Source organism: Neodiprion pinetum, chromosome 5, assembly GCF_021155775.2.
Source record: "Neodiprion pinetum isolate iyNeoPine1 chromosome 5, iyNeoPine1.2, whole genome shotgun sequence".
Lineage (NCBI taxonomy): Eukaryota > Metazoa > Arthropoda > Insecta > Hymenoptera > Diprionidae > Neodiprion > Neodiprion pinetum.
In genome coordinates, this window is record NC_060236.1 from 29,399,747 (window position 1) to 29,426,830 (window position 27,084).

At 39.1% G+C, this 27,084-nt stretch overlaps 2 protein-coding genes and 1 long non-coding RNA gene across 18 annotated transcripts; 1 reads left to right on the top strand and 2 right to left on the bottom strand.

The window, feature by feature from the left end:
- Positions 1-515: 515 nt before the first annotated feature.
- LOC124220455 (uncharacterized) lies at positions 516-24,819 on the top strand. 13 transcript variants are annotated; one of them, XM_069136780.1, is made up of 16 exons: positions 516-671; positions 4,641-4,981; positions 5,897-6,199; positions 8,146-8,334; positions 8,472-8,979; positions 9,189-9,422; positions 9,497-9,805; positions 9,891-10,025; positions 10,136-10,887; positions 11,174-11,363; positions 12,234-12,563; positions 14,364-14,400; positions 15,208-15,350; positions 18,504-18,938; positions 19,020-19,493; positions 19,706-24,819. In XM_069136780.1, the coding sequence occupies exons 2-16, from the start codon at positions 4,680-4,682 to the stop codon at positions 19,775-19,777; spliced, it is 4,413 nt and encodes a 1,470-aa protein (XP_068992881.1). In that variant the 5' UTR covers positions 516-671; positions 4,641-4,679; the 3' UTR covers positions 19,778-24,819. The 13 variants fall into 13 exon arrangements, 12 of the variants coding, with proteins under 12 accessions (XP_068992881.1, XP_068992885.1, XP_068992883.1 ...); XM_069136784.1 differs by having other exon boundaries at positions 15,229-15,350; XM_069136782.1 differs by having other exon boundaries at positions 12,234-12,554.
- Positions 11,358-17,907, bottom strand: LOC138191066 (uncharacterized). The gene is made up of 4 exons (XR_011177349.1): positions 17,116-17,907; positions 16,435-16,588; positions 15,218-15,339; positions 11,358-12,666 (listed from the first exon to the last, which is right to left on the bottom strand). It is a non-coding gene; the product is annotated as an uncharacterized lncRNA (long non-coding RNA).
- Positions 23,656-26,812, bottom strand: LOC124220459 (ubiquitin-conjugating enzyme E2 N). Of its 4 annotated transcripts, none has more exons than XM_046629366.2 (4): positions 26,721-26,812; positions 26,117-26,315; positions 25,441-25,692; positions 23,656-25,338 (listed from the first exon to the last, which is right to left on the bottom strand). In XM_046629366.2, exons 3-4 carry the CDS (start codon positions 25,683-25,685, stop codon positions 25,128-25,130), a joined length of 456 nt encoding a protein of 151 aa, XP_046485322.1. In that variant the 5' UTR covers positions 25,686-25,692; positions 26,117-26,315; positions 26,721-26,812; the 3' UTR covers positions 23,656-25,127. The 4 variants fall into 4 exon arrangements, with proteins under 4 accessions (XP_046485322.1, XP_046485323.1, XP_046485321.1 ...); XM_046629367.2 differs by lacking the exon at positions 26,721-26,812 and adding an exon at positions 26,389-26,626; XM_046629365.2 differs by lacking the exon at positions 26,117-26,315 and having other exon boundaries at positions 26,721-26,769.
- Between the last annotated feature and the right edge of the window lie 272 nt (positions 26,813-27,084).

Sequence of the window (27,084 nt, forward strand, 5' to 3'; positions counted from 1 at the left end):
AAAAGTAATTAACCGTTTTTTGCCACGTTAAAAAGAAAACATGTAATAATTAGATCAATTTACACTTTTCTAAAATACAACCAAACAATTTTGTGTGAACGCGAACTATATCTATATCGTGCAGCCATGGCAGTACGGAATTTGTGGATGAAATCTCAAGTTATTTCCAGCACTCGAATCATCGAAAGTCATTACAATTTGTAATTTCATTATTACGGGCGCGCCAAAAGCTCAGTGCCATCTGGTGGCCACTCGTTGCACCAGCAGTCACTCATACTTTTTGTTTCACTATTGAAACAAGACAATCTAGACATTCTTCATTGTCAGAGACGCTTGATATAGTCAACATTCGGAAAGGCGATATCAAATCGAATTTCAATATCCGAAGAACAAATTTACCGTAATTGGAAATAAGCAGTTTTCCTAGGCTCCGTTCGATTCGGTGAATAAGGTGGCGGGTCTAAGTGGACTCCGTAGTTCGTGGCGCAAGTTCGCCCTGGCGGCGTAAGGGTGAATTTTCGCCTGTCTGCTCAGTGATCGGCCACCCACCATACACCCGTGCGTCGCTACAGACAAAACGAATCGTGGGGTAGCGGAACAGCTCCGATATATAAGTGTTTGTGCCTTAGTACCCAGTGACCAGTGTAAGGTTTAAGCATTTTGTTAACAAGGTAAATGTCGCCATCGATCGGAGCTCCGGTACCGATGGACAATTGCCAACCCGTTTTTAAATAGCTTTCTATTTCGCACGTCTCTATATCCTGCCACCGAAATGCTACGTACTTACGCTAACGTGCTGGATCGATTACATTTCTCGAGCGGAATAGCACAGCGAGCAAGACATGCTGCGCCTTTACAACTTGAGACGTAGTCGCTTGGCATTTCACATTTTTCCGTATCCGAACATCAGGCCCTCGCAGAGTTTAACCATTCCGTGGCTAAAGCCCCGATGATATTTTTCGCCCTCCTAAGGAATCGCCGAAAGCTCTCGTGTTGTGACATTTGTGCGAAATCTCGTTGCCACCGGGCGGCTAATTTATGATGAGCCTTAATAATGAACTTCAAGTATCGATAAATAGTGACATTTGCGAAACGGGATTGACTGCCACCGTGCCAATATCTCACACATGTTAAGAATTTCGCTAATTATTGCGAGTCGTCGATACATTCATCTACATGCTTTTGCCTATAATACGCACAATTCTCTATACAATTCAAATACACAACCATTTCTGCAATAACGATTTGCAGCAATGCGGTACACGATTTTCAACCCTTTCAACGACATCGACACTTTATACATTCATCGCTGTGTATCCGAGTTATCTGGAGAATGTCGTTGGCATATTTTACGTCTCAATTTATCGTTACGATGTAGATTCGTTCTTCGGACTGTTCTGAATCCCCGCACACGCCCCCTACAGAATTGTGCCTGATATAAGTGTAAGGAGTCTCAAAGCCAAACTTTTCTCGTTAAATTTGCTACCATTCGACGAACGCTGTCGATTAGAATAGTCCAGGTTTCGGCGTGTGTAAAGTTTTTTTTTTTTTTTTGTTTTCGCCTGGTATATTAACAGCTAATTCACCGATCAAAGTCAAACTGCCCGCCTACTGCTTCGTTGGCACGGCAAGTCCTATGTGCACACGAATAGGTGTCTCGTACCTGCTGAAGCCTTTGACGGTTCAAGCCAACCCTCAGGCACTTAATAATGCATAATATACGAAGGGGCAGAAGCGAGCACGAGGCTAGAGTTTTTTTTTTTTTTTTTTTATCCATCCCTTTTTCTCTTTCTCTTTTCTTTTTTATTTCTTTAAATTTCTCTCTCTCTCTCTCTGCCTAGGCCCACTCAAAATGTGCCGATTGTATCTGTTGGTGCCAGTGACCCCCTATTGATTCCACGCTCAGCAGAGCACAGACCAGACCCCTCACCCTCGGCCTCCTCCTTCCCGCTCCCCCCTCTTCATCTCTCCTTCGCCCTCTCATCCTCCCGCCGCACTCGCCACCTCTCTCGTTATTTCCCTCTCTCGGTATCTCACTCTTTCTCACCCTACATTCGCAGCCAACCGCGTATTCGACGCCTCCGCCGCCGCGGACAGGCGCTTTTCCACCCTTCCAACGGTGCGCTTGTAGGGATAGGTATGCCTGTATACATAGTGTACCTATATGTAGCCACGCAATGCACACAATTGCGAACGTCTTTGTCGGCGTGCGAAGCGCGGGTGGCTTAAAGGAAATTTATTCGAGTTACCTGAGAGGTCCTGCTCGTCGTTTTCTTCTTTATCCTACTCTGATTACAACGTGAGAAGAATAACCGACGCGGATTAGCGATCTCCCCTCGGGAAACCCGAAAAGATGGGAAAGGAGTTATGGGTCGTTCTTTGACCTCGCTGATCAATTTTCACAACATCGGTTCCTGACTCGATTATAAAAGACATCTGGTTATAACTGTTCTTTATCTTTATGAAAAAAGATTATGGAGATATTCGAAAGGGGGCGTCCATTAATTACGTAAGGTGTTTTTTTTTTTTTTTTTTCAAGTTTGAACCACCCACTTCCTCGGTGAAAATTGGTAAGATGTGGTGGTATCTTCCCTTCCCCTCACGTGAGATTTACCCTATAATTTGTAAATAATTAAATTTATTTGATAAGTTCATGTATTTTGCTTCACACCACTAAATACCTAATATTCAATATTTTCTGTGCCCGGGATTGATTTTGTCATGTAAAATATTATCTGTTATTATAATGTATATTGTCGGAATCAAAAAGTTGACGTGAGATTTTTATCAACTCCCCCCCCCTATTTTGATCTCACGTAAGTAATGGACGCCCCCAAAGAGAGTTGGATGCTTGAGGTGTTTTCTTCGAAATATTCAATCGTTTCTTCTCATTTCCGTACAATTATTCAGTAAAATAAAATAATTCTTACTCCTCGAAATTACCCAGATGCATTTTTCAGACTTTAAAAAAAGGCGCTAACGAAAACTCGTGGCATTGCATTTTTCAGTAGAACGATTACGTGCTCAATCGTATGTTCGATACGTGTAAATGAAGTTGTGAGGCATAATTGAATTAGACGAAATAAATTCTCATTAAAGTCTATCACCGATGGTTACGTGGGATGGAAAACGGGCCACTCGGTAAACACATGGTATTGATTATTCGTGATTTGAGGGCCGAGGAAGGGAAGAATAAATAAATAGTATCGGTATTTCTTATTCCAGTTGCGAAAAACGAAGAACAAAAAACGATCTACAGTTTTTACCCTAAAATCAGATTAATTTCTCACCTTAGAATTTGTGGGTACAGAAAGTCAAGAATAGAGAAAGAAAGGTGTATAATACTTAAGAGAAAGTGCGGTGATCATGAACGATAATACGGGAAAAGGGTAACGAATCGAATTTTGCGGGCTTGTCTTGTAAACTCTTAAGAGTAGGAAATCCAAGTCAGGCGTGTAATCACCCCACGTGCATTGATCGTCTCGTAAGTACCGATAAAGTTCTACGTACCCAGAGGTACCTACCCATACTCGGTACGTTGTACGATTTACCTGAGCCAGGTTGCGAAGGAAAGGGTACGTAGAATCGATACGTATTAATACCTACACAACAAGACCTTGTATATCATTTTGGCATACATGCGAGTTATTTTTACACCTGGGAGGCTTACAACAAAGCTGGTCTAGACCCCAGGGCTCTTGGATGCCCCTTGGCTGCAACGCCACTATCGTTCATCGCGTGGATATAATAATCATAACAATAATGACAGTAATAAAGGTATACGTGCAGATGGACGCATACACGCTCGCGTAAGTGAATCGCTTCTCAAGATCCCCTCGGTACCGTGACTCATCGTCGTCATCCGGTCAGGACGAGGTGGCTCCCGACGCAAAGGGAAGTCTTAGCATGTAAAGATTTATTCCGTCCGGATTGGTAAAATCTCCTCGCGCCCGATAGTGTCTTGCTTCTTCTACTTTTACTCCAAGTGAGAATAATGTGGATGGAAATGTGAACAATTGATCGTGAGATTGAAAGCAGTTCTGCGCTTAGTAAGGGTGTAGAATAGACACGGCCTTTTGTTCGTGAAATTCACTTTGCTGTCGGTGCCCACTTCGCCCTGGCCGGTCTCCCCTACTCGTCGATCCTCGATGCATGTATATCGATCCTGCTCTTAGCATTTGACACACGAAACGGACACGTGAGCCACGGCGCGTGACTCTGGCTCTCTCCTATGACTCATTGTCAGTGTATTGAAAAGGAGAGATCTCTGTGAGCTGAGACCCTTTATTTGTCCTACACGCGAGCGCGGAGGGTGCCGGGATTCTTGAAAAACTTTCAATCCCTTTCAAGTTCTTACATTCTTTTATTTCGCGTAATAATCTTCAGTTTGTAATTTTACACTCGAGTATCTTGATCAAGTTTCGTTAGACAAGTGCCATGGTAGAAAATGTAAAACATCAATGTCAGTGTAAAATTGCAGTTTATCTTTGAAACGGGCAAGAGACAATAATGTGAAATCGGTTATTTCAGACGCCTTATAGATCGTGATTTTGTCCTGTGTGATGTTACCTGTAGCAGGTTTGTAGTATGTGCCTGCATACACGGATGGTAATTGTGTATGGAAATTATTGGGATTGAAGGATGGAAGCCAACCCGAGTGACGCGGTCGAGTCGCGGCGATGACCAGCCTGATTTTGGAGAACGCAGACTTGAACCGCCTGTTCCCAAAATGTCGGCCTAGGGGCGGTCAACCCCCGCGATCGGGGGGCTCGACGCCGAGTCATCCGCATGACCATCCTCGGCATACCGACGAGTCAACTGGTACCACCAACCGCACCGCTGCAGCAGCCAACATCGCGACAATTGCGACCATCGCGACGATCACGACGATCGCGAACTCCGTCGACAAGTTTAAAAGCAACAACAACAACCCCGACGAAGACGCAGACATGATCGACCTCGAACGCGACACCTCCGACAGGCAAGTTACATCCTTTTTTTCACCATTGCTAGTCGTTGTCTTCTCCCCTAAAGTAACGTAGATTTTGTGCGCTATATGCAGTGAGATTTCTCAGACACTCTTTTTGAGAGCTAGTTTAACCCTGCATTTCTTCCCATTCTACCGAGTTATTCCCGTGATGCGCCTCATAGTAGGCAAATTATGGTACAAGTTCATTCTGAGCATCCGTTGCTTTTTTGTTGTGCATTTTTACCCCAGTTTGCCTATAATTAGGGATCCCTATGGGGCACATCACGGAAATAATCCGGTATATTTGCAAAACGTCCAGTAGACTCCATTTGTTGTACTGCAGGTTTTGGTACTATCTGGGATTACTAGAAGTTTCGAGGAATTTATTGCCAAAATTCAAGGTCCTGGTTATTGGCATATTTTTTGGACAAATTTTGAACTGAATTTTTACATATCTTGCTGAACTTGTACAAATACATATTCCAATATCAAAATATTGTAAAAGTGAAAGGACAAATATTCAAGATTTCTTCTCTATCAAAAGATACCTTGCAGACTCTTGATTATAGCCACTATATCAATTCCTATGAATGATTACACTTCAGCGAAATTGGATGTAGTAAAATTTTGAGCAACACTCATGTACACGCGCCAAGATGAATTTTCAAATATTGCGTATAGTGTGTTGCCTATCTCTTATCCGACAGGCGCTTTTTTCTGAAAACTCTTTTCAAACCCAGTGAAAACTCCCTGCAGCGTAATTTTAAAGTAAACCGTTACCAGATGCATGTTTGAAAGGACTTAGTCCTTCACTATCTTAACGTATGTAGAAGTATGTACCTAATATTGTAGACCCGCCCTGTATATGCCCAACAACTCATTCTGCACGATGTTTAACAATAAGAGGTCCGAGTTGCGTTCCTTTAGGTGTAGAAAGCAAGCGAATGGCAGAAAAAAATCAGGTTCGCTGTCTCGTAGGACGGCTACGAGTGTCGTCGCCGGATTTCCGGGTGAGCCCCAGCTTCCGGTAACAACCGCGAAGTTGCCCTCGTCAAGCTCATCGTCAGCTTCCGGGCGCAGCGAAGATGCACCAAACTACGTCAGTCTCGCCGGAAGCGACCATCAGGCGCAGTCTCAAGACGCCCTGGAAGACAGCGGCCCCGAAGAAAGCCCTGTTTATATCTTGACTTCCGCCAAAGGCGATCGCAGCTATAAACTTCGCGATTCGAGGTGATTCATTTATTTTGCTTATTCATTGATTGTGTACTGTGCGCTGATTAAGTTGACTTTCATAGTGATTTGAATTGAAACAAATTGCAAAAAAACTTGGACCATTTTTAGCCGGTTATTAGTACCATTATTTTGTAATTCTTTCTACAATAGACGTAGACTGTAAATTTCCTAGATCTTTTCAAAAGCAGAGTACATCAATTTACTGGAATTCTAAAACAGTGAATATGTTCATACTTTCAAACTCGCTTATTTAGGCATGCGAGGTTTTCAAATGTCAAAATAACAAATAGGAACGTATTCAGCGTGTAATCTGGTTTCTAATCGCGAGTAAATATCGACTATAAGCTTGACATTATTATTCTTCGGCAGTAATGCTTTCGAAATGCCAGGTTCGCGTGGTCCTTTGACTACCAAATAGGACATCTAAAATTCTCCGCCTTACTTCCTAAACCTTTTGCCACCCGTAAAGCTGCGAACGTCAGCGGAATAAGATGACACTTGCCGCTTAAAGTTTGCGCAAAAAATAATGATGGTTATAAAACTAATTCAAAGGATCTCATGGTTGAAGGCAGTGAATTTAAAATACAAATCTCCCAACCATACTTCAACTTTCGAGTTTATAATACCATGGCAGTCCTCAGAGACCAAACGTGAAGATAGTGTCCTTTTCAACGGCATTTTCATATCTTGAATAATGATCATTCGCCAAGAGTTGATCTTCTTCGTATCAACTTTCGAAAGATTTCATAAAAGGGTCTGATAAGTAGCGCGACTTGCTCGCACGAACAGCTTGAACGAAAAATGAAATTTGCAAGCTCGGTGGTAGAAGATATCCAGACGACCAATCGGTTTGCGATTTTCAAGCTGTCGTTCGACTTTTGGGGTATATAATTTATAAAGCTTTACTAGTGCAGAGCAAGGCTCGTTGATATTTGCTTTACCGTTTGTCCTTTTGTAGAATTGTAATATCATCTCTGTAGATCTGAATTCCGTACCTTTCCAGCAATACGGTTTTTGCCATGTAATGTATTACATAACGTACGCTGAGATACTGATCCGAAGACGATATCGATTGTTCAGAACATTGCAATTCGTTCAATTTTTGTAAATATGCCGTACCACGATCTATAAATTCAATATTGTAATGGAACCTCGTAAAATTTCTGGCGAAAAATCCTTCATGATTTGATTTCCTGAAAAAAACCACCTGTCTCTTCAACCGAGAATTGCGGATTCTGCGCCATCTCTTGACTAAATATGAACACACAAACACAGCAAGTGACTTGCACTCAATTAGCAAACTGAGATGCCGATCATATTGGATCTATAATGTCGAAGACCGATCGAAAATCGAATATTTTCATTTGGCGAAACAGCCGATAGATAAATAATTCATTGCATTGTTCCATGTTTGAAATGGATATGCGTACGTCAATCGTGCATTGTTGTTAACGATTCGTCGCAATTCCCATCTATTTTTATAGATGAATATATCAATTCTTGTCTTTAGCGAGGTAGGCAGCAGCAGCAACAGAACTGATCAGATTTTCATATACATAGATATCTTCTCTTCCATTTTTTGTGGTTAAACCTGAATCTCCGCAATCTGTCGACTGCTGTCAGTGTAAAAAAATCACTGCATGTTTCTATCGTGCGTATTTTCTCGTGATCAGAAAGTAATCGTAATTGACATTTCTGATGTAGAATATCGCCCAATTACTTATTAGTACCAGTAGAAAAACTCTGAAAAATAACGACCTAACCTAGCGAGAAAACTGCCCTCGATCAAAGTAACCGAATTCCACGCTTTTAGTGTATGATGGAGATAACATATTTTACACGATTCCGATTATACTTTTGTCTTTTTAATACCTTTTCTTCTTTTTGCAGCCTAATTTATGGAATGTATGCTCAGATAATAATGCGACCTAATGTTTGCACAGGATTATTGAGATTGCTGGCGGTAGAGAGGTATTCTCGCAAAGCAGAGGTAAAGTTGCTGCAAGAAAGCCGCGATTCTTGGCTGCATCAAATTCTCTGGCAGTGGATGACTGTCAGACAGATAACAAGCTCAGCGTTAAAAAGAACAATAAATCACCAAATAGGCAGAGCGTCTGGGAATTAAGAAGCCGGTAATTAGCAAGAATATTATTCCAAATTCTCTGTTTTCGCTAAAAAATGTATATATTTTAAATCTACTCATGTAACTCGGTAAAAGCTCACTACCAGGACGCCCTTATCGTATTTTAATTCTAATTATTTTTCGCAGATGCGGAGAGGCCAGAAGACAGCGCTCTAATCGCGAAGTAACAGAGACTGTATTTTCGTCGGAGGTACACTCGGTGCGTCGAAATACAACAAAGTCTATCCTAGACTACGATTCGCCAAAGAGTAATCGAGCCAGTCGCATAATAAACTATGACTCGATACTGAATAGCAATAACGTAGAGTATAACACGCCAAAAAGTATTACTGATCTTAACTATGGCCTGCCTAAGAACTGCGTAGATTATCAATCCAATCACACGACGCCTGCACGTAGTATGGCAATAGTGAGCGACGGAGAGGTCGTTGTGTTTGATGATATTGACGACAATTGGCGAGGCCTCAGGCTTGATCTCGGACCCACTAATGCTGGGCAACAAAACACAACTGACAATATCGATATCGAAACTGAAGATTCTCAGCGAGGCAGAATGCATCCTGAACCACCTGGATCTAGCGTAGGGAGCACTCCGAGTCCCGCTTACCATCGTAATACATCCGATTTTTTCAAGGTGAATAATCGTTATACTTCTCTCACTTTGTTTCTCGTTGTGCATGTAATATTATTCCTAAAATCACTAACAATGATTTGGCTCAGTTCTTTTTTTTTTGCGTTACAAGTTACTGTTAATAAAGAAAATTTGTCTTCGCCGCAGCGGCTTCTACTATGCAAATGGAAAACTGACGAGCTTTGTGAGATAAAAAATGTCTTTTTCATTAGGTTGTTACTCCAGCCAGTGATTGCGAGGGAGACTCTCCTCCTCCAGAACGTAATCACAAGGTTGCCAGAGTAATTGGGGAGCTTCCTATTGCACAGTATTCTGGCAGCCCCCGACGCTATGGAGTCCGTGAAAATTCTAGACTGCCCACTCTACTCTCATCGCCATCCATCTACGCCCCGCCCAGACCTGGTTTTCCTCAAAGAGTTTTACCTACTACTCCGAATCAGAAAGAGGTAATCACGACTGGATATGAGACATGGACTTTTTTCTCTTCGACATGTTCCTGACTTTCCAATTCCAATTACAGAAGGAGGAAAAACCTGTAGAAATTTCTGAAAAGCCCGTTGTAGAACTGGCCTCGTCTGGAATTGAGGAACCACCTTCCTGCCCCACACCTCCACCGCCTGAAGAACCAGAGGATGAGGAGGAAGAAGAAGACTGTTTGAAGTCCTCTGTACTGCCGAGTGATAATTTATCTAGTCTCGTTTCACCAGGTGGCAGTACATTTGACTACCTTTATGAATTTTCGGAGACACGGAAAGTGCTCGAAGAATTTTTCAAGTGTCCTCCACCTACCGAAGAAAAGGAGAACAATATTGATTCTTCTCTGTTTCAAGTACGTTTTTTCTTCAGCTCCCGTTTTCCTTAATTTCGTCAAAAAAAAAATAGGATTATTTGTCTCATTGCCGATTACTCCTAAGGATCTCGACTACGAACTTCGGAGGCAAGCCGGAAGCGCGTACGTAGGCCAAAGGTTAGCCAGTGGTCCGCCAACTTTGGAAGAAGTCCTGATACACGAGTCACCCAAAAAGCAGAGGGCTGACTTTTCCCAGACGGTGAGCAAGACTGATTTTGAATCATTACGAATCCACATCATATAATCTGTTCATTAATAATAAACTAGTCTGAGCATTAAATATGTGGTAAAAATATCTTATCATTACAGCAGACGGTGGAGCACGAAAACAATTTTTTGGACTTGTCGGTGGGTACCGGAAGCAGCGAAGACCTTGGTGAGACAGAAGTTGGTCTGCAGGTTGGACATTCAAGGAATTTCACCCTCAGCCCTGAGACAACAGACTGCGACAGTAACTGCGGTGATTTAGACAGTGAAATGTCATTGATGATGATGGACAACGAACTGATGCCTGCTAGCGGGCTTTTGGGCTCCGTTGGTGACCTTGGAAACAATTCAGACTCTCTTAGAATATACACAAGCATGCCTGTGCTCGAGGATGGATTGTCGAGCGGACATGCCAGTGACACAGATAACAATAATCCAACAGTGATGCTCATGAAGCGACAAATAAACGAGATCGAGAGGGAGATTATACAGAGGACGCGCAACGACATGCTCGGCTCTGAGAACGAGTCTGGTAAAGACGTGAGCCTTAATGTTACCAAAGATATTTTGCATTCTCTGAAAACGACTTCGCCTGACTTATTTGTCACTAGTAAGGAAAGGAAAGACATTTCTTACGAGACTAACGAACTTGAACTGGACGGACTTGACCCTCTCGGCACGCCGCCACCCCCAGCACCTCAGGGCAGGCAAAGCGCCAACTTAGAAACTGGCGGCGAAGTTGAAGCTGCTATCAAAGATATCAGGATGGCTCTACAGAGAACGAAAACTCTACCAGTCAAATCACCGTCCGAAGATCCTCCAGAGCCAAGCGTCAGCCCTGTATGGATACCAAGGTACATTATTATTGTTAAATAAAAGTGAAAGAATTGAAATAAATGAGGCATTCCAAGAGTACACAAAAATTTTGAGTTGTTCGAAAACATCATGGCATATATTTCGCAGAATTTGATTAGCTTCTTGTTGGATTCATCAAATACATTGAAATTATCTAATACGATCATGGGTTTTAATGATCTCACGGGATTTGAAACAGTTTCCCGTTTAACGACTAACTTTTGGGATTCCTCGAAACTGTCACGAGTTTTTTTGTCGTTATAAGTTCGTCTAACTAAGAGGTAGTATATTGGATGGCAGGCGGAGAGCCTGCGGGGAGAGTAACAGCGAAGATTCGGAAGCCAGAAGAGTAGGAGAAGACGCTGACGGTGAAGTGGAGGAGGTTGTAGACGAAGAAGAAGCGGACACAGATCTTGAGACTGACAGACTTCTCGGACAACAGAGAACGGATGACCAAGGTTTCTACGACGACAAGGTGAATATGAACTTTTGTTTTGTTCTGAATCAGGAATTTTTACACAGTAGGTACAATATTTTTGTGTAATTCAATTGAGGCATCGTCCATGTGTGCTGACAATAAAATAAAGAAAAATAAGTACAGAGAAGCAGGTATCAAACAATCTGTTTAACCAATGAGAATACACATTTCCCACTTTTGTTATATTAATTGGATTTGTTGAATCAGGTGTAAATACATTGCGACGCCGATAATATGCGGGAGCAAGTGAGCCATTTAGCAAACATTTAAGTTCAATGACTTCACTAAACTTGGTCTCAAGTGTGTGCTTCAAAACCAAGGACAATAGATTTGTGTCAAGAATCGAATTTTGATCTGTAGTTTCAAAAAACCTGAAATTAGCACCGAACTCTCTCTCTCAAACAAATACAATATAAAATTTTTCTGTTTCTTTTCTTGTATTTCCAAGGAATTCAGGGTAACGTGACACAAATTAAAGGATTTTCCTTAATTACTTCATATCTTATCGCGAGAAAGAGTATATAAATGCTGTTTTGAAAAAATTACAAGATTACCCAAGAGCATCGAAAGTAAAGTGTTTTTTTTTTTTTTTGCTTGTCTGGTGTACATTGAAAAACAATTTGTACTGTTTGATAAAGCAGAATGAAACAAAGGGTTGATTGTTAGTTTGAGAATTTGCGTACAAAATATTGAAATACATATATATATGTGTATATATATATACATTTTTTTTTTTTTACTTGCGCAACCCTGAAATTGAGCAATATGATAATAACGATAATATTTAGAATGGAAAGAACTTATCTGAAAATTAGAGTTTTACTAATGGTGTATGTGTGCTACTAATGGTGTCTTGGTATTACGCAGGGGTGGCGGAAGCCTAAAACTAGGACAATGTTGCCACCAATGAGTACAAAAATTGCGACTCCCAAACAGACTCCGCCGAAAACGTTGAGCGTCGCTCCTCTAGATGCATTGCCACCCTCCGAACCCCTGCCGTCCACCTCAGTATCGGTCTCGGTCTCTCCTCCCCCTCCTCCGACTCCCGCCACCACGGTTTCCGCCACCCAATCGCCACCCTGTGATCGCGAAGCAACCAGTCCCACGCAAACTGCGTCGAGCCCCCAGAAGACCCCAGCCAAAAACTCTCCCTCGCCCCCTCACAGCCTCAAGGAATCCAGCGGCAAGGTGAAAAAGGTGCTCCCTTCGTCACATTCGCTGACATTGCCTATCGTTATTGCTTACTGCTCATAGAGTTTCCAGTTGATTTATTTAACTTCAATTAACGCAGTTTTTCGAACTGAAAAAAAAAATGATTATTAATTTATTGGATTGCACGACTCTAGTTACACCTATTTAATCACCAGGCTATTCGAAGATAGTTGTTTATTTACGAGGTGATCAGCTTGAATCACTGGCTGAATCTTACATAAAAATTTGGAGTCTGCATTTAATTACTTTCGTATCTAATTTCGGCTAAATGTCATAGTTTAAACTGATCACTCGTATTTTAAATTCTTTTTCGTATTATTCTCTTCTCTGCGGAAAAATTGCCTCTTCGATCGATGTATCTAACTTGCTTGCTGGAGCAGTGATTGAATTGCAGCACGTTGTTTTCTATTAAAAGCGATTGAATATCAAACACTATATAGTCAGGTGAATAGATAGATAGAAATAACGCGAGTAAGCATGTTGAAGATTGAAAATTTATACAAACAATTTCATGATTGACATGAAATTATTTAATCATCTAGGCCATTTAGTATAAATTACACAAAACTATCTACTTAATCTTTTACGTACCTGATCCAACACATTTTTCAAAAAATTTCACAGTTGAATTCCTTTCGTTGCAATACATATTCCTGTCCAAGGTTTTCCAAAATATTCTCCAAATTTCAACGAGCGTCTTACGGACTTTGGTTACTCCTTCGAACTTATAAAAACTGCGCGGAAAGTTATCAAAAAATCGTACAAAAATACTTCTAAACTTTTCACAATCCCTCGTTTTGACAATAGTCAAACGAAACGTAGAAATTCCCCCAAACCCATTCAGAATCAGAGTAGCTGTTTGAAGTTGTAAACGTTACTGTGAAATTTTCACACCAGGAATATGTACTTATATAGGGTTCGAACCTTGAAATATCATTTAGGATGCATGTTATACTTTGTTAACTCTATCTACTTTAGAAACGTCGCACTAGTCAGAGAGACTGTAATGGAAGAGAAAGGATATAGGATATAAACTTGAAGTTTCAATTGCAGTTTTAATTGAATATGAAGTTTGATTTATTGCTTACTAAAAGTTATCCTCAAAATTGATGTTGTGAAAATTAGACATTGTTCCATTCTCTTCTGGAAAAAAATGATGCACATTTTCCACTTTATATGTAACCCCGCGTCTTGTGATTATTTAATTTTTACTCAGATTTTTAATATGCATAGGGGAGCGCATGGCTACATTGTCACAGCTTTTCATTCAATATTTGTTAAGCAAGCATGCAAACATTTTTATAACGAGGTAACCGGATGTCTCGATCAGCTTAGACCTTTGATTATTTTTTCAATTTCAGCAGGAATCACATTTTACTTGAAAAGTGAACAATATTAACTCAACAGCAGACTCTAAAACAGCAATCAGATTTTGGATGAAAACTTGCACGTACTGATTTCCAAAATATTCACATGGACTTGATTTTTTCCAAAAATATTTTTTTTGAAAGGTCAATTTTATGCTTTCATCTATTTTGCAATTCGAGACACTCGCAAAATTTCAACTACAGTATAATCTATCAAATAGTAGTTACTCGGGCAAATGGAAAAGAGAAGTAACGCTTTTCTCTTTAGATCCTAAACTTATTTGACAAGTATCATGTGATGATTTTAAATTGGGATAAAAATCAAACGCCGAAGCTGTGCTCGTCCGCTTGAAAAACAAGGATTATTGATAGAATGCTAGGTACCTCTCACATTGTTTGAATGTTCGTTATTTTTCAGGATAAGGATGGAAAGAAGAAGAGCAGAAACAAAGAAGGTAGCATCAAATATCTTGTTATCCTGTACGAATGTGAATTTAAGTGGAAACTTATGGTTTTTCTCTTTTTTGTTTTTCAATTAAGTAATATTAGAGTTATGAGTAAGGTAAATATTGAGATGAAAAATTGAACCATCCGTAGCATTCCAGTCTTGCATGCCGAGTTTATCGAAACATTACATCTCTGTCTTTAATTTCTTGTGTAACAGAATTGGCTCTCTAGCGTGTGGTTATCTCTATTTAATTAAATAATCTTCTGCATTCAATAACAACTCTTCAAATCCTGTTTAACGCTGCTATCTTGGATAACGTGTTGTGCTTCGATTACGTCTCAACGCACGCCAATGGTACGTAAGTCTAGTAACACCATTTTTTCATTAAGAAATCTGTCTAATATCACTTTCTTTGGTGTTGATAAAAAATGAAATTACGTACTTCACTGTTGACATTGTGTTGATAACGAGATTTAACTTGATTGTAAATTACTCGTTGCCTAATAACTCGTTGAAACTGCTAAAGTGAAGTTTCACGTAAGACGTTAAGTGACTTGATCGTAAAATTTAATCTCCACCACACTCCACTCTCTTTTGTATCAAAGTTGACATCTACTAGCGAGCATGGTTAATTCGTTTTTAGTAAACTCGCCAGGGAATGAGAGCGAAGATGAATCTCATTCTTCGCAATCTTTTGTCCAAGTGAAGTCTGTCCAGTTGCTCGGCTGTCACACAGAGTATCTGGCTACGTTTGGCCAGCTCACTAATTTCTTATTCGATGATTCTAAATTATGCGTTACTCTCGTTATTTCAGCTTTACTCACCGACCCTTCAGTCCTGATCGAAGGCGTCTTATTCCGCGCCAGATATCTAGGATCCACACAGTTGGTATGCGAAGGACAGCCAACGAAATCAACCAGAATGTGCCAGGCAGAGGAGGCTGTTTCTAGGATAAAGGTAAGCAGTGCAGATGTTAATTTCTATGTTAAGGATCAGAAATATCTGATCGTAATTTATACACATATTTATATATTTGTAAATCTGTATTATAGGAATACAGAATAATATTGTATACTAGAACTGTCCATATGAAATATTCAGCTCTGTTTCTAACGCACTTCACCCTTTCTAATCCCAATTAATTGCATCTCAATGACGAAACGAAAAGTTGCACAAGAGCTGAGCGCTCTGGGGTGCGAACTGTGGTTGAAACAGTGCAGAATATGCCAAATGTAATATTTTGTTAGGTAACACTTACCGATCTTGATTTTTATTTTCAGTGTAATTTCGATCGTTTAAATCAAGATCGCTTTTGATTTATTACCCAACTCTGTCGTAGAAGAAAAAGTTAATTTTTGAAATTTTCTTGTCTTTTTTCTTTTCAAAGGAATTCCGTACACGATAATAGACGCATGCACTGAATGTCATCATGTATTCACGGCGTGTACTGTAATTACTTTGACAGATTGTAACTTTAACGACAGATAAAAGAAACATCGTTATGTGTAAAATACTGTGACCTTATCATATTTATGCCGCCATATTTATTTAATATATAATTTACTATATGAATTAATCTAAATAATTGTCATACGGCCATTGTGTAAAGAGGCCTGGATGTTTCAGTGTAGCGCCCCCCTTCCTCACATCACCAACACCACCACCCGACCACCGAACACTGTCATCTTCTCAATGTAACTTTTGACGTGTCTGTCTGTCTGTCTGTTTGTCTGTCTGTCTGTCTGTCTGTCTGTCTGTCTGTGTTTGTATAAACTTTGATCTATCTATTCGTTTCTCTCGCTTCGATTAATCGGCATTGTTATTATTCCATTACACGCAGTCACGTACCTTTCGTACGTGACTTCTACTTTGCTTTGTTTCGTATTTGCTTACTTTACAAGATCTGGCTGCGATACTTTGGCTACTTTGTGAATTACTTAGATGAATAATTTTTTTTTTTTTCTTCTTTTCAAAATAGTTATTACTTTTGCAAGGCACTATGGAGCTTTGCTTGATGCCGCTTACATCTCGTTGAACTTACTTTTGTCACGCTGCCGGTTTCCACAGCGTATAGAGTATCTCTTGTAGAATCACTTAGGCGACAGTTGACAGGAGGAGAATATTAAGCGAGCCTCCGTTTGTGTGCCTATTATGCCTGCTTCTTCGTGTCTTTTGCCTGATTCTTCCGCAGTTTTCTTGAAAATGAGAAAATTTTGCAATTATCCTCGCCCAAGCTTGCTTTCCATCCCCGATTACCTGCCTCTAGCAAACTGGTGCCACAGATTATCTCAGATAGCCAATGCTAGGAAGGATCGCAGACAGTCGAACTCAAATCTCTGTACCTGATATGTACTGCCCTTTTTATTCGCACCGAATAGATAAGGATAATTCGAACGAACTTGTATCCAATATTATAAGTAATTGTTCACAAATTGATTTTCTCTTCTGAATCATGTAGAAAAAGAATTTTTCACCCACTTCAAAGATTGCATAGCAAACATTGGTTTTTAACTTTAACTGATTCGAAACGTGTACCAACTACTGAAATATCGATGTACCAAATAATTCCCTTTGCCAGGGCCGCAGCAGCAGCTTACAGCCAGTATCTAGTTGAAATTGCAAAAAAAAAAGAAAGAAACAAAAAAATAGAGTGGAAATAATGTCTTGACAAGCTTTTTTAACACTCGCACCTAAATACTTACTTACTTACTTACTTACTTACTTATTATATTTGCAATGAGAATTTCTAGAGCTTTGGCTCTCTTTGTCTTGTTCTGTGTCGGTGCCGTGGCAATGTGACTAGCCAGAGCCTTTGTTTGTTTGTTTGTTTGGCGCGTGCGTAACGGAAGGATGGTCCAGTGCCGATGCAGGCAACGCTGGTAAACTATGGTGGGCAACATGCCTATGGTCGATGCAGTGTTGCGTCACAAGGAAGCCTTGAGGAAGATGAGTGCGACTCAAGCGAAGAACTTATAGGGAGCACCTCAGGTGGTGGACAGTCTGAATCTATCAGTATCGGGGCTCAGTCCCAGCTGGCCCCAATCGGCGGCCCGTTGGGGCCCACCACGGTTTTCAGACTACAGTTTCTTGGGTCGGTGGAGGTGGAAGAGGAAGGGGGACGAAAGCGGCGAAAACGTCTCAAGAAACACATGGTCGAAGAGGCCGTCACTAAGATAAAGGTCCGCCCGCCCTTAGACCAGAAGTTCCTTTCATTGTTTAGAACTTATTTAGAAACTTTTCTGATCGTTATTACTTTTGTCTGTCTTTTATTTCTTTTTGTTTTTTCTAGATTTTATCTTTCAGTTTAAGAAGGTCATGCCCGAAGTGTCGCTCGTTTCAAGTTTAAACGACGCTCTTATAGCAGATTTCTTACACAGCTGTCACTAAACTTGACAACCTCGATATATAACTTGTATACTTGTTACAAGAGTTCACCATTCCTAACTGTGGTCACCACCACTGTACTCAATGTATCGTAGATTTTTACGACTTCAACAAGATTTTACAATTTTTTAAAAAGTTGCCGTGCAAATCTTGGAACAATCGATACGTTCCTTTAGAATTTCATTGATGCTGTTGAAATATCTCTGAGAATCGATTTGAATCACACAAACTTATGGTATATTTTTTTGGGCCATGTTCTGAACATGATCATCCTGAAGATTTACGGATATCTCTAAGCTTTCATTAATTTCGATATTCACGGAAATTTTATTGACAATTCTAAAACCTATGGGTACAATTAGCATTTTATCAAAATTTTACCACATTTCGTGTAATTCTCTTCAATGATGTGTTTATTGCTTTAAAAATGGTTAACCCCCTGATATTCTATCACCACATTGATGTATATAATCATTTAAGTTTATTGAGTTGCGACTCTGATTCAGTTGAACTTATATCATACTGCACGCTGAGAAATGATTGAATCTACTGTATAACCACTACCAACACTGTGATAATACTAAATAACTCTGTAAAATTTCCATTTTATTTAACACGCTGCTTTGTGACGTTAGGCGTTGGTGAGTATATAAATTTAACACAACCTAGTCAATTTCGTGATGATAAATTCGTCAATCGGTTCTTTTTCTATTCATCTCTCCCAAGGCGCCAGATGGAGAAACACAGCCGAGCACAGAGGTGGATCTGTTTATTTCGACGGAGAAAATAATGGTCCTAAACACCGATTTAAAAGAAATTATGATGGATCATGCTCTGAGGACGATATCGTACATAGCAGACATTGGGGATCTAGTAGTATTAATGGCACGTAGAAGATTCGTACCGCACGAAATGGAAGAGGCGCCAAAAATCAATCGAACTCCAAAGATGATCTGTCACGTTTTTGAGAGTGAAGAAGCGCAGTTCATTGCCCAAAGCATCGGGCAAGCCTTCCAAGTCGCTTACATGGAATTCCTCAAAGCGAATGGAATAGAGGACCACAGTTTCGTCAAGGAAATGGACTACCAGGAGGTGTTAAACTCCCAGGAGATATTCGGTGACGAACTGCAGATGTTCGCCAAGAAGGAGATGCAGAAAGAGGTATTTGCCAGGCACTTTGAAATCGACATTGCACTCCGGTCAACCTTGAATCAATTTAACAGTTTGAATCGTAACTTCCAGGTCGTCGTTCCAAAAGCAAAGGGTGAAATTCTTGGCGTAGTTATTGTTGAATCCGGGTGGGGGTCCATGCTTCCGACTGTCGTAATAGCCAACCTCGCCCCAGCGGGTGCTGCGGCTCGCTGCGGTCAGTTGAACATCGGAGATCAAATAATAGCGATAAATGGTGTATCGTTGGTGGGCCTGCCGCTGTCTACTTGTCAGACTTATATAAAAAATTCTAAAAATCAAACGGTCGTCAAGCTCACTGTCGTCCCGTGCGCCCCGGTCGTTGAGGTCAAGATAAAAAGACCGGACACAAAATATCAGCTAGGATTCAGTGTACAAAATGGAGTTATATGCAGTCTTCTACGGGGAGGAATCGCAGAGAGAGGAGGGGTCAGGGTTGGCCATAGAATCATTGAAATCAACAATCAAAGTGTCGTCGCCGTGCCGCATGAAAAAATCGTCAATCTTTTGGCCACGTCTGTTGGGGAGGTGATAATGGAATAAATTTTTACTTTTATTTAATGAAAAACAAAAAATGCTCTGAATTGCACTGTCATTCCCCGAAAAGAGTCAACATTCGTTCCCAAATTTTGACGGTAAAATTTCCAAGTATTCTCTGAATTCGAATGAAAAATGTTTAAAATGTTTTTACGTAAAAGTAGGTTGAAAATTATGACTATTCTAAAGAAGATTGTTTTCAGATTCTGATGAAGACTATGCCAACATCAATGTTTCGGCTATTAACTGGCCAGGAGTCTCCGGTGTACATATAAAGTTTGAAAAAGTCACCTGGCCGTCACGTCATGTCACGTCGCATAGAAAAGAGACAATACATCCACCGCCATCCATTTAAAACGTCTTGAATATTAAATCCGACATATGTTGTCCGCCCCGAATTGAAAGTTCGGTTTAAAAGGGACACTGTATACATAAATTATTTGGCCTGAGCTCCTCCCGCTTAGCTAATCGATTACGAGTAATAACGGCAAACCAAAAACGGTAGCCTCCACCTGCAAATTAACTGAATATTTATCCAAGCATAATTTATACATACGTACATACATACATGCATACACGCGTTATAACATATGCATATACTATAAATTATATATTATTAAAATGTATGAATATATTATAAATTTTATTAATCAGCATAGGTTTCTCGTAGCAAATTATATGTTAAACTTTGAACGTTATATCAAATTTTCCGATCAAATTGCTACGGGAAACATAAATGCGTATCGAGATCGCCAAGAAATGATGATAGGAGATGCAATGCACATCATTATAAATAGCACAAAGGGTCTTTACCGCGATGGTGTTATAAATCGTGGTGGACTAAATACTGTATATTAAATAAGTGCAGAGGACTTTGTCGTTGAGATTTATAGCAAAAAAAAAAAGAAGAAAAAAAACAAAGAAGAAAACGCAAAATTAAAAACTTAAGATAATAACTATGAAACGCGAACAAAAAAATACAAAAAAAAAAAAACATCACATATATCTCTCTCGTTTTAAAGACGATGATGATCAACTCTTCTCTTCTAAAATTCTCATTCGTTTTTATCTTTCACATATTAATTATATAATACAAGCGATTGCTTCAATACGCCCGCCGATGCCCCAATTTAATTATTAGTTTTGCACTATACGATCATCGTTATAATATAATAATATGTATAGATACTTGGAATTTATAGTTATACGTACATGCAATAGATATGTATAGTGACGACGAGAGTTTCGGTAATTGTTTAGAAGAGCTCTGTTGACTGTAAAAGAAACTGTAGGATGTGAACCGAATATTCGCTCACTTGAAATACGTTACAGATAATTCATAATTAGGATCTAAAATTTAGAATTATTTTTAGAAAGGATGAACCTGAGCAATAGTTACGTTGTTTTAATCAATCGATTGAATCAACGAGTCGTTCTGTTAACAAGGCACAATAACGTTTGATGTTCTATAATACGGGAAATCACTCGAGTGAGTTATCAATTGCAAAAGCCGCAGCGACGGCGAAGAGCAGAGTTTATATACAAGAATGTTACGGTGTCAAATGAATGACAAAACGTGGACAATAGATTAATCGGTATTATAATTGAATACGTGCTCTATAACATGACGTGTAGATTTCTTCTATAAATGGAATATGTGTATAGAATTGATCTACCGTAGCAGCGGTATGGCTATGAATAATTGTAATTCAAACTATGCTATATACTTTAATATACTATACTATACTATACTATACTATACGATGGTGCGTAAGTATAATTTTATAAAGGATTATAGCTGTGTGCTCTTCTAGATAGGTACCTACTATTATCGTTACAACGTATCGCTAACGTTTTGTCTATTTTTGCTGAGCTACTTTTCAACTTTCAGCTATTATTAAGGCTTTCAAATTCGATATATTGATATTTACGACGGTGAGGTAATGTGTAATTCCTAAACATTTTGACGATCTTCGACGAAGTATAATTTTTCCGCGAAAAATTTCACTGGTTCTAAACAAGTAAGAGAACGAAATTGAAACTAATTTGTTCTATTCGAACGTACTTTGAGTGTCGTTGATTGTCCAATGAATTTTCTCGCCGTCTGATGTTTTCGTCAGAATTTTTCGGATACTTGCGGATATATTTTATGGGATCAAACGATATGATATACATAGTTGGGTGGCTGAAATGTATCTAGTCATTACTCTAAGAATAAAATATATAACTAAATAAGACGAGGGAAATACTCAGCCATCGTGAACAGACTGGACTGATCATGTCTAGCCACTTTCATTTTTCTTTTTTTTCTTTTCAAAATCTAACAAAGACATCCGCAATTTAAATTCTTAGAAAATATCTTGCTATCCTTTGGATGGATACGAAAGAAAATATTATTGGGAAAATTAAGGTGAGCCTCATCTATGAAAAACAGGCGTTTAAAATTATTACGCATGATCTTTATTCTGATTTTATTACTATTCGAAATGTGGCTATTATTAATCATACACTATGAAATTTGGATGTAGAGTAATGATGACATAAACGCCTATTTTTCATAGTCATTGTAAGTGTTGTAAATGATAAAAACTACTCCGCCATCGCTGGTCTAGAATCTCTGATTTCATGCTCTTCTATAAAAATACACGTACCCTACCTATACCCAATTTTCAAATCATTGCCAGTGAATTTCATTAATTTAAGTCTAAACTCTTTGAAATATACCTCTACGGACCGTCGATAATCTTGTTGAGATTTTTCTTTTATAGTCATGTGACGAACAGGTGTCGCTGGACAAAATTTAGTGAAGATTATTGCGAGGTCAGCTTAAGCTCAATTGTGATGATGTGGTAGAAAACGATGAAGAGAAACAAAGAGGACAAAGCATAAGTAAAAATCGTGGTAAAGTTTGAATGAAAAAAAATATATACTAGGGATGGAAAAACGAAAATACTAGGAAGAATGAAAGAAATAAAGGAGAACAATGCCCATTCGTATAAAGAAAAAAATATATAAATAATTATACCTATCTTATAGATATACATACATACTATAGAGCTTACGCCGTAGCTTCACAAGTCATGAGTACTGCACTACAAAGAATATCATGACTCTCTATCAATGTTTGTGAGTGTATTATATAAATTAAAACTATTAAATAAGTGAGCTATTGAATGTGTATATGGTTATACTATACTAGTCCATACAAAGATAACAATAAACTGTAATTTTGAATTCAAATTCAAAATTCTATCCATTCCTTTGTACATATTTTATCTATGCTAGCTTCGTTGTTGCAAACATTTTTTTTCTAACAATCGATGGACCATTCGTACTTTAAAATTTGCATACAATCTATTGCAGGGTCTTTATTATTTCAAATATTTTATAGGGATGAAAATCGTAATGATCATCCAAACGCATTGCGAAAAAAGGTTTCATTAAATCTCTCGTACAACAGACGGATTTTCCTCGTGAAGCTTGACTTGGGATTACGTTCATTTATCAAGATTTTCCTTTGTAATGCGTGAATTTTACTGCCTATAATTTAATTGGGATTTCATTGAATTTCTTTTTACAACGGCATTGTCCCTACCACCTTCTCACAATTCAAAATCAACCCTTTAACTACCCCCTTTTGATAAAAAAATCTTTCTGATCTGAATAATCCAGTTGATCGTGGGTAATGAAAATTTCTCCCTGAGAAAACTCGGAAATTTAGGAGAGTTTGATCCAATGAGACAATATTTTTGTTTAAACAACCTAGTTTATTAATACATAATAGTTACAATAATCATTATTACAATGTAACACAGCGTGTGTGCATATAAGTCTGTTTATCCGTATTCCGAAGTCTCTGTGTGTGTATATCTTCATATGTACAAAGAAATCACTCACTCGGAGTTAACATCACACCGGCGGCCTATAAGCTTACCGCCATCACTTTATTTTCCAGTCAAATGATTCCTTTTTCTTCCGGTTTAAGAAACGAAGTATTTCATTTTCTTGTCATCTTCAAGAAAATTATACATATACACACATAAGTAATAATTATTATCATTATACACAAATATATGGATGTAGATTAAGGAATATTGTATACTTCATTACTAGGTCCGTCGACTTTCACGTATAGTATACTTTAACCAAATAATTCAGTTCATATCATCATTTTATTGTTCATAAATATAGTACATCTTCGTTTGCAGTTCCTTAAATAATGATCGATGATCCTTATCTTTCTCTTTCTCTCTCTATCATTCTCTCTTTCTCTCTATATATGTATGTATAACATACTATAATCACGGCTTCGCTACTGTATACCATACTATCGGCTAGTAATTTATAATCTGTTTTATTTCAGTTCGATATTCTTTACAACACAGGTTAATCGCATGACCAGATTATTCAGATTACACGTCTCTGCACTTGAGTTGGTAATATTCTTTGTTTTCATTTTAAGATACATGCTTCAAATCTATCCAAACATCAAATAAAAATAATTTGCTTCTAGTAGATGTTATTTCAATAAATAAATCCTGCAGTTGATAATTTTTACACGTAACTGTGGTGGCTAACTTCTAGAAGGCAGCAACAGTTACAAATACGTACAATTCTTCCCCATAGGGAACTATGTATGTATATACAATTGATACTATCATTCGTTGTACTTTATAAATATTCATACACATATATAAAAAACCCCTAATAATTGCATAAATCCCAACAATTTAGTAGTAGTAGTAGTAGTAGTAGTAGTAGTAGTAGTAGTAGTAGTAGTAGTAGTAGTAGTAGTAGTAGTAGTAGTAGTCTATGAAAATGCTAGCCAGTACCAAATACTAGTAAAAATTCCAACTGACGATTGTCTCTATGTTGTTATATGGTAAAATCACGTAGTGAGTATTATTATATTCCACATCTGTGAGAGCTCAACCAGTCAGTTAGTATACAGCAGCTCTGCCATTCTCCTAAAAACTCGTATCACATATATGAAGAGTCGATCTATGGATTCTACCTTCTCATACGTCACTAGAAGCGTAGTTCAAAATAACGACTCTGTGAATCGTCGAGATAAAAACATTTTTCTTTCAGATAAAAAAAAGCGTAAAGAACCGATGTCTCTTTTCGAGTATTTGTGTGAATTTGCAACTCTATTGCTCTGATTTTCACCGCCGTTATTCAATTTGGATACATAATCAAGAGAGTAAAAAAATTAAACAAACGGTAATAAAATGGAAATAAATTTAAACGTCGAAACTGTGTGAATAATATCGAAAATAGAAAATGCAGTCTGTCATTTTAATTATAATACGTATAATTTTATTAGAAAAAACCTTTTATTCTTTCAAATAGCAAAATTTTCGACAGAGGTGCAGCAGCAGCAGCAGCAGCAGCAGCAGCAGTAGCGGCAGCGACAACAGCATCAGTGGCAACAGCAGGGGACTGAGATAGTATGTTAGTCTGGTGGAGGAAGGTGACAGGGTGGTGGTGCAATTTGTTCGAGGTCTAGGAGGAACAAGGTGGTAACGGGAACAAGGATCGTAAGATGGGGACGATGAGGCATTGGTGTTTTTGCCATGCGCCATGCGTGCGAGAGGAAGGCTCCGATAACGGACCAGGCTGAGATCAGTTGTCCATGGCGTATCTACGGGTCCATTCTTTGGCATTGCGTATCGCTTCACCTTCGTTAATCTTCCACAATTCGGCGACATCGTTTGCTAATGGATCATCAGGGTTTGGTGCACTCAAGAGAGCCTGTATTGATAGCAGTACTGTCCTTATCTGAAGAGCAGGACTCCATTTGTCCTTCAATATATCCAGGCAGATTCTGCCCAATCTGGTAACATGAAACCAAATACGATCAAATGTTTTAGTTATCAGTTCAGCTTTTTCAACAGTTTACATTGTAGAATACATTATAATAGCAGATGTAGCATACCTGTCTATATTGGGATGATATATTTTAGTAATAAATCTAACTTTAGGGGCTGACATTGGGTAATCCTCTGGTAAAAATAATTCTAGTTTAAACAGTCCGCCTTCGAACGGTGAGTCTTCGGGACCTGTTACAATGACGTGAAAGTATCTAGCGTTTGCATCGTCTGGTACAGCGCTGATGCCAGGGACCGGCTCCTGCATCAATCTCTGCGTCTCTTTTATTATACGGCGTGGTAGGTCCGCCATTATTAATCTGTAAGAAAAACGATCGACGACAATATGAAATCAGTGTCAGACAAAGTCAGCGAACTAAGGAGCGAAGAATAAACAGGCAGTCAATAACCTTACAGCAAAAGCAAAATGCAAAGTACATATATGTCAAGCCAAAAGTCTACAGCAATGATACGTACATATACAAATAGTTATCACGAATTTGTGTTATCAACTTTTCATTCTCTGATCAAAAAATCAAACGAGACATAATAGGAGTAAAAATGGAAGGAAAAAAGTACGGCAATCTCTCGCGAAAGCGGGATGACGGCACTTATATTCGAGTAAACAAAGGCGTATATCATTGGGCGGCGAGTAATTTCGACATTAGATCGAAGCCGTTGATCGTGCTGTGGCAAGCGATGGGTGTTTGCATTGCGGAACAGTAACTGTAACAATGTACGTACATTTTGGTTTAAAAAAATGTGCCCGCGTCACCCCGAAGGTCTGGCAGTATGCGTACTCCGTCACTGTTACTGGGGGTATTCGTGATTGCCTGCCAGCTCTCGCAAGATCCTCGGTGGTGGTGTACTACTTCCAGTTAGCGGTTTAATCGTGTATTATATTTTCTATTCTCGTTCGCCGATATCTAGCGAGGCTCTTCACCTTTTGGTGAAGTACAAATTAGGTTAACACGAGCCGGATAGTGAAATTAGGATTTTAGATAATCTACTAGTACCTAGGCTTTGATTTCTATTATGAAATGAAAACTAATTTAATTTTTTAACACGATCAAGTGTGTGTATCCACAGCTAGGTTCTGTGTTTCTTGCAATTTCGATAGTTAACTTCCTCATACGCAGGTGGCGACAGTGGAGCGGAACGGGAATGGTGAATGATATTATTCAGTCTCGCCAATTTCGTCACGGATTGTAATTTCATTCGCTTGCTTTAGGCAAATGCGATAGTCAGGTTAACCTTAATCATCGACAAAAATTGACCAGCATATTATGAGCTGTTACATTCACTTGTGCAACTTTTTTATGAATTGGATCGTAAAATAAAAATTTACCCTTGACGCCACAAATCAAGGGCATCCCAACACATGCGGCCGGTCCGGAACTTCAGCGTGTCTGGATTTTCATGGACAGCAGAATGCTGTCGCAGAAGCGCTACCTAGAATGCGTTCCGAAATTATCTGGCAGCGCCAAAAACTCTCTAGTACAGAGGCAGCGCTATACCCAAAATTGGCAGCGCAAAAGAGATGAAAGATTGTTGACACACAGGCTGCTATCGGAGCGCACCCCTACAGTGCCGCGAAACGGATTGTAGCGTCACCTGATCTGAAGCGTTATCTAGACCAGTCAGAAGGCAGCTTTAAACGGAAAATCTTCTTTTAACAAGTGAAAAATAAGTCAGAATCAGGCCCCTGCTTT

What these genes read in the sequence shown, in the direction of transcription:
- LOC124220455 (XM_069136780.1), top strand. Translation starts at nt 4,680, where the DNA reads ATGACCAGCCTGATTTTGGAGAACGCAGACTTGAACCGCCTGTTCCCA. An exon ending in GGGCTGACTTTTCCCAGACG is followed by an intron (nt 10,026 to 10,135) that starts GTGAGCAAGACT and finishes TTATCATTACAG; the next exon opens with CAGACGGTGGAGCACGAAAA. An exon ending in AGGCTGTTTCTAGGATAAAG is followed by an intron (nt 15,351 to 18,503) that starts GTAAGCAGTGCA and finishes ATCTCTCCCAAG; the next exon opens with GCGCCAGATGGAGAAACACA.
- LOC124220459 (XM_046629365.2), bottom strand. Translation starts at nt 26,755, where the DNA reads ATGTGTTGGGATGCCCTTGATTTGTGGCGTCAAGG. An exon ending in CTTGATTTGTGGCGTCAAGG is followed by an intron (nt 25,693 to 26,720) that starts GTAAATTTTTAT and finishes TTTTTCTTACAG; the next exon opens with ATTAATAATGGCGGACCTAC. An exon ending in TATCATCCCAATATAGACAG is followed by an intron (nt 25,339 to 25,440) that starts GTATGCTACATC and finishes TCATGTTACCAG; the next exon opens with ATTGGGCAGAATCTGCCTGG.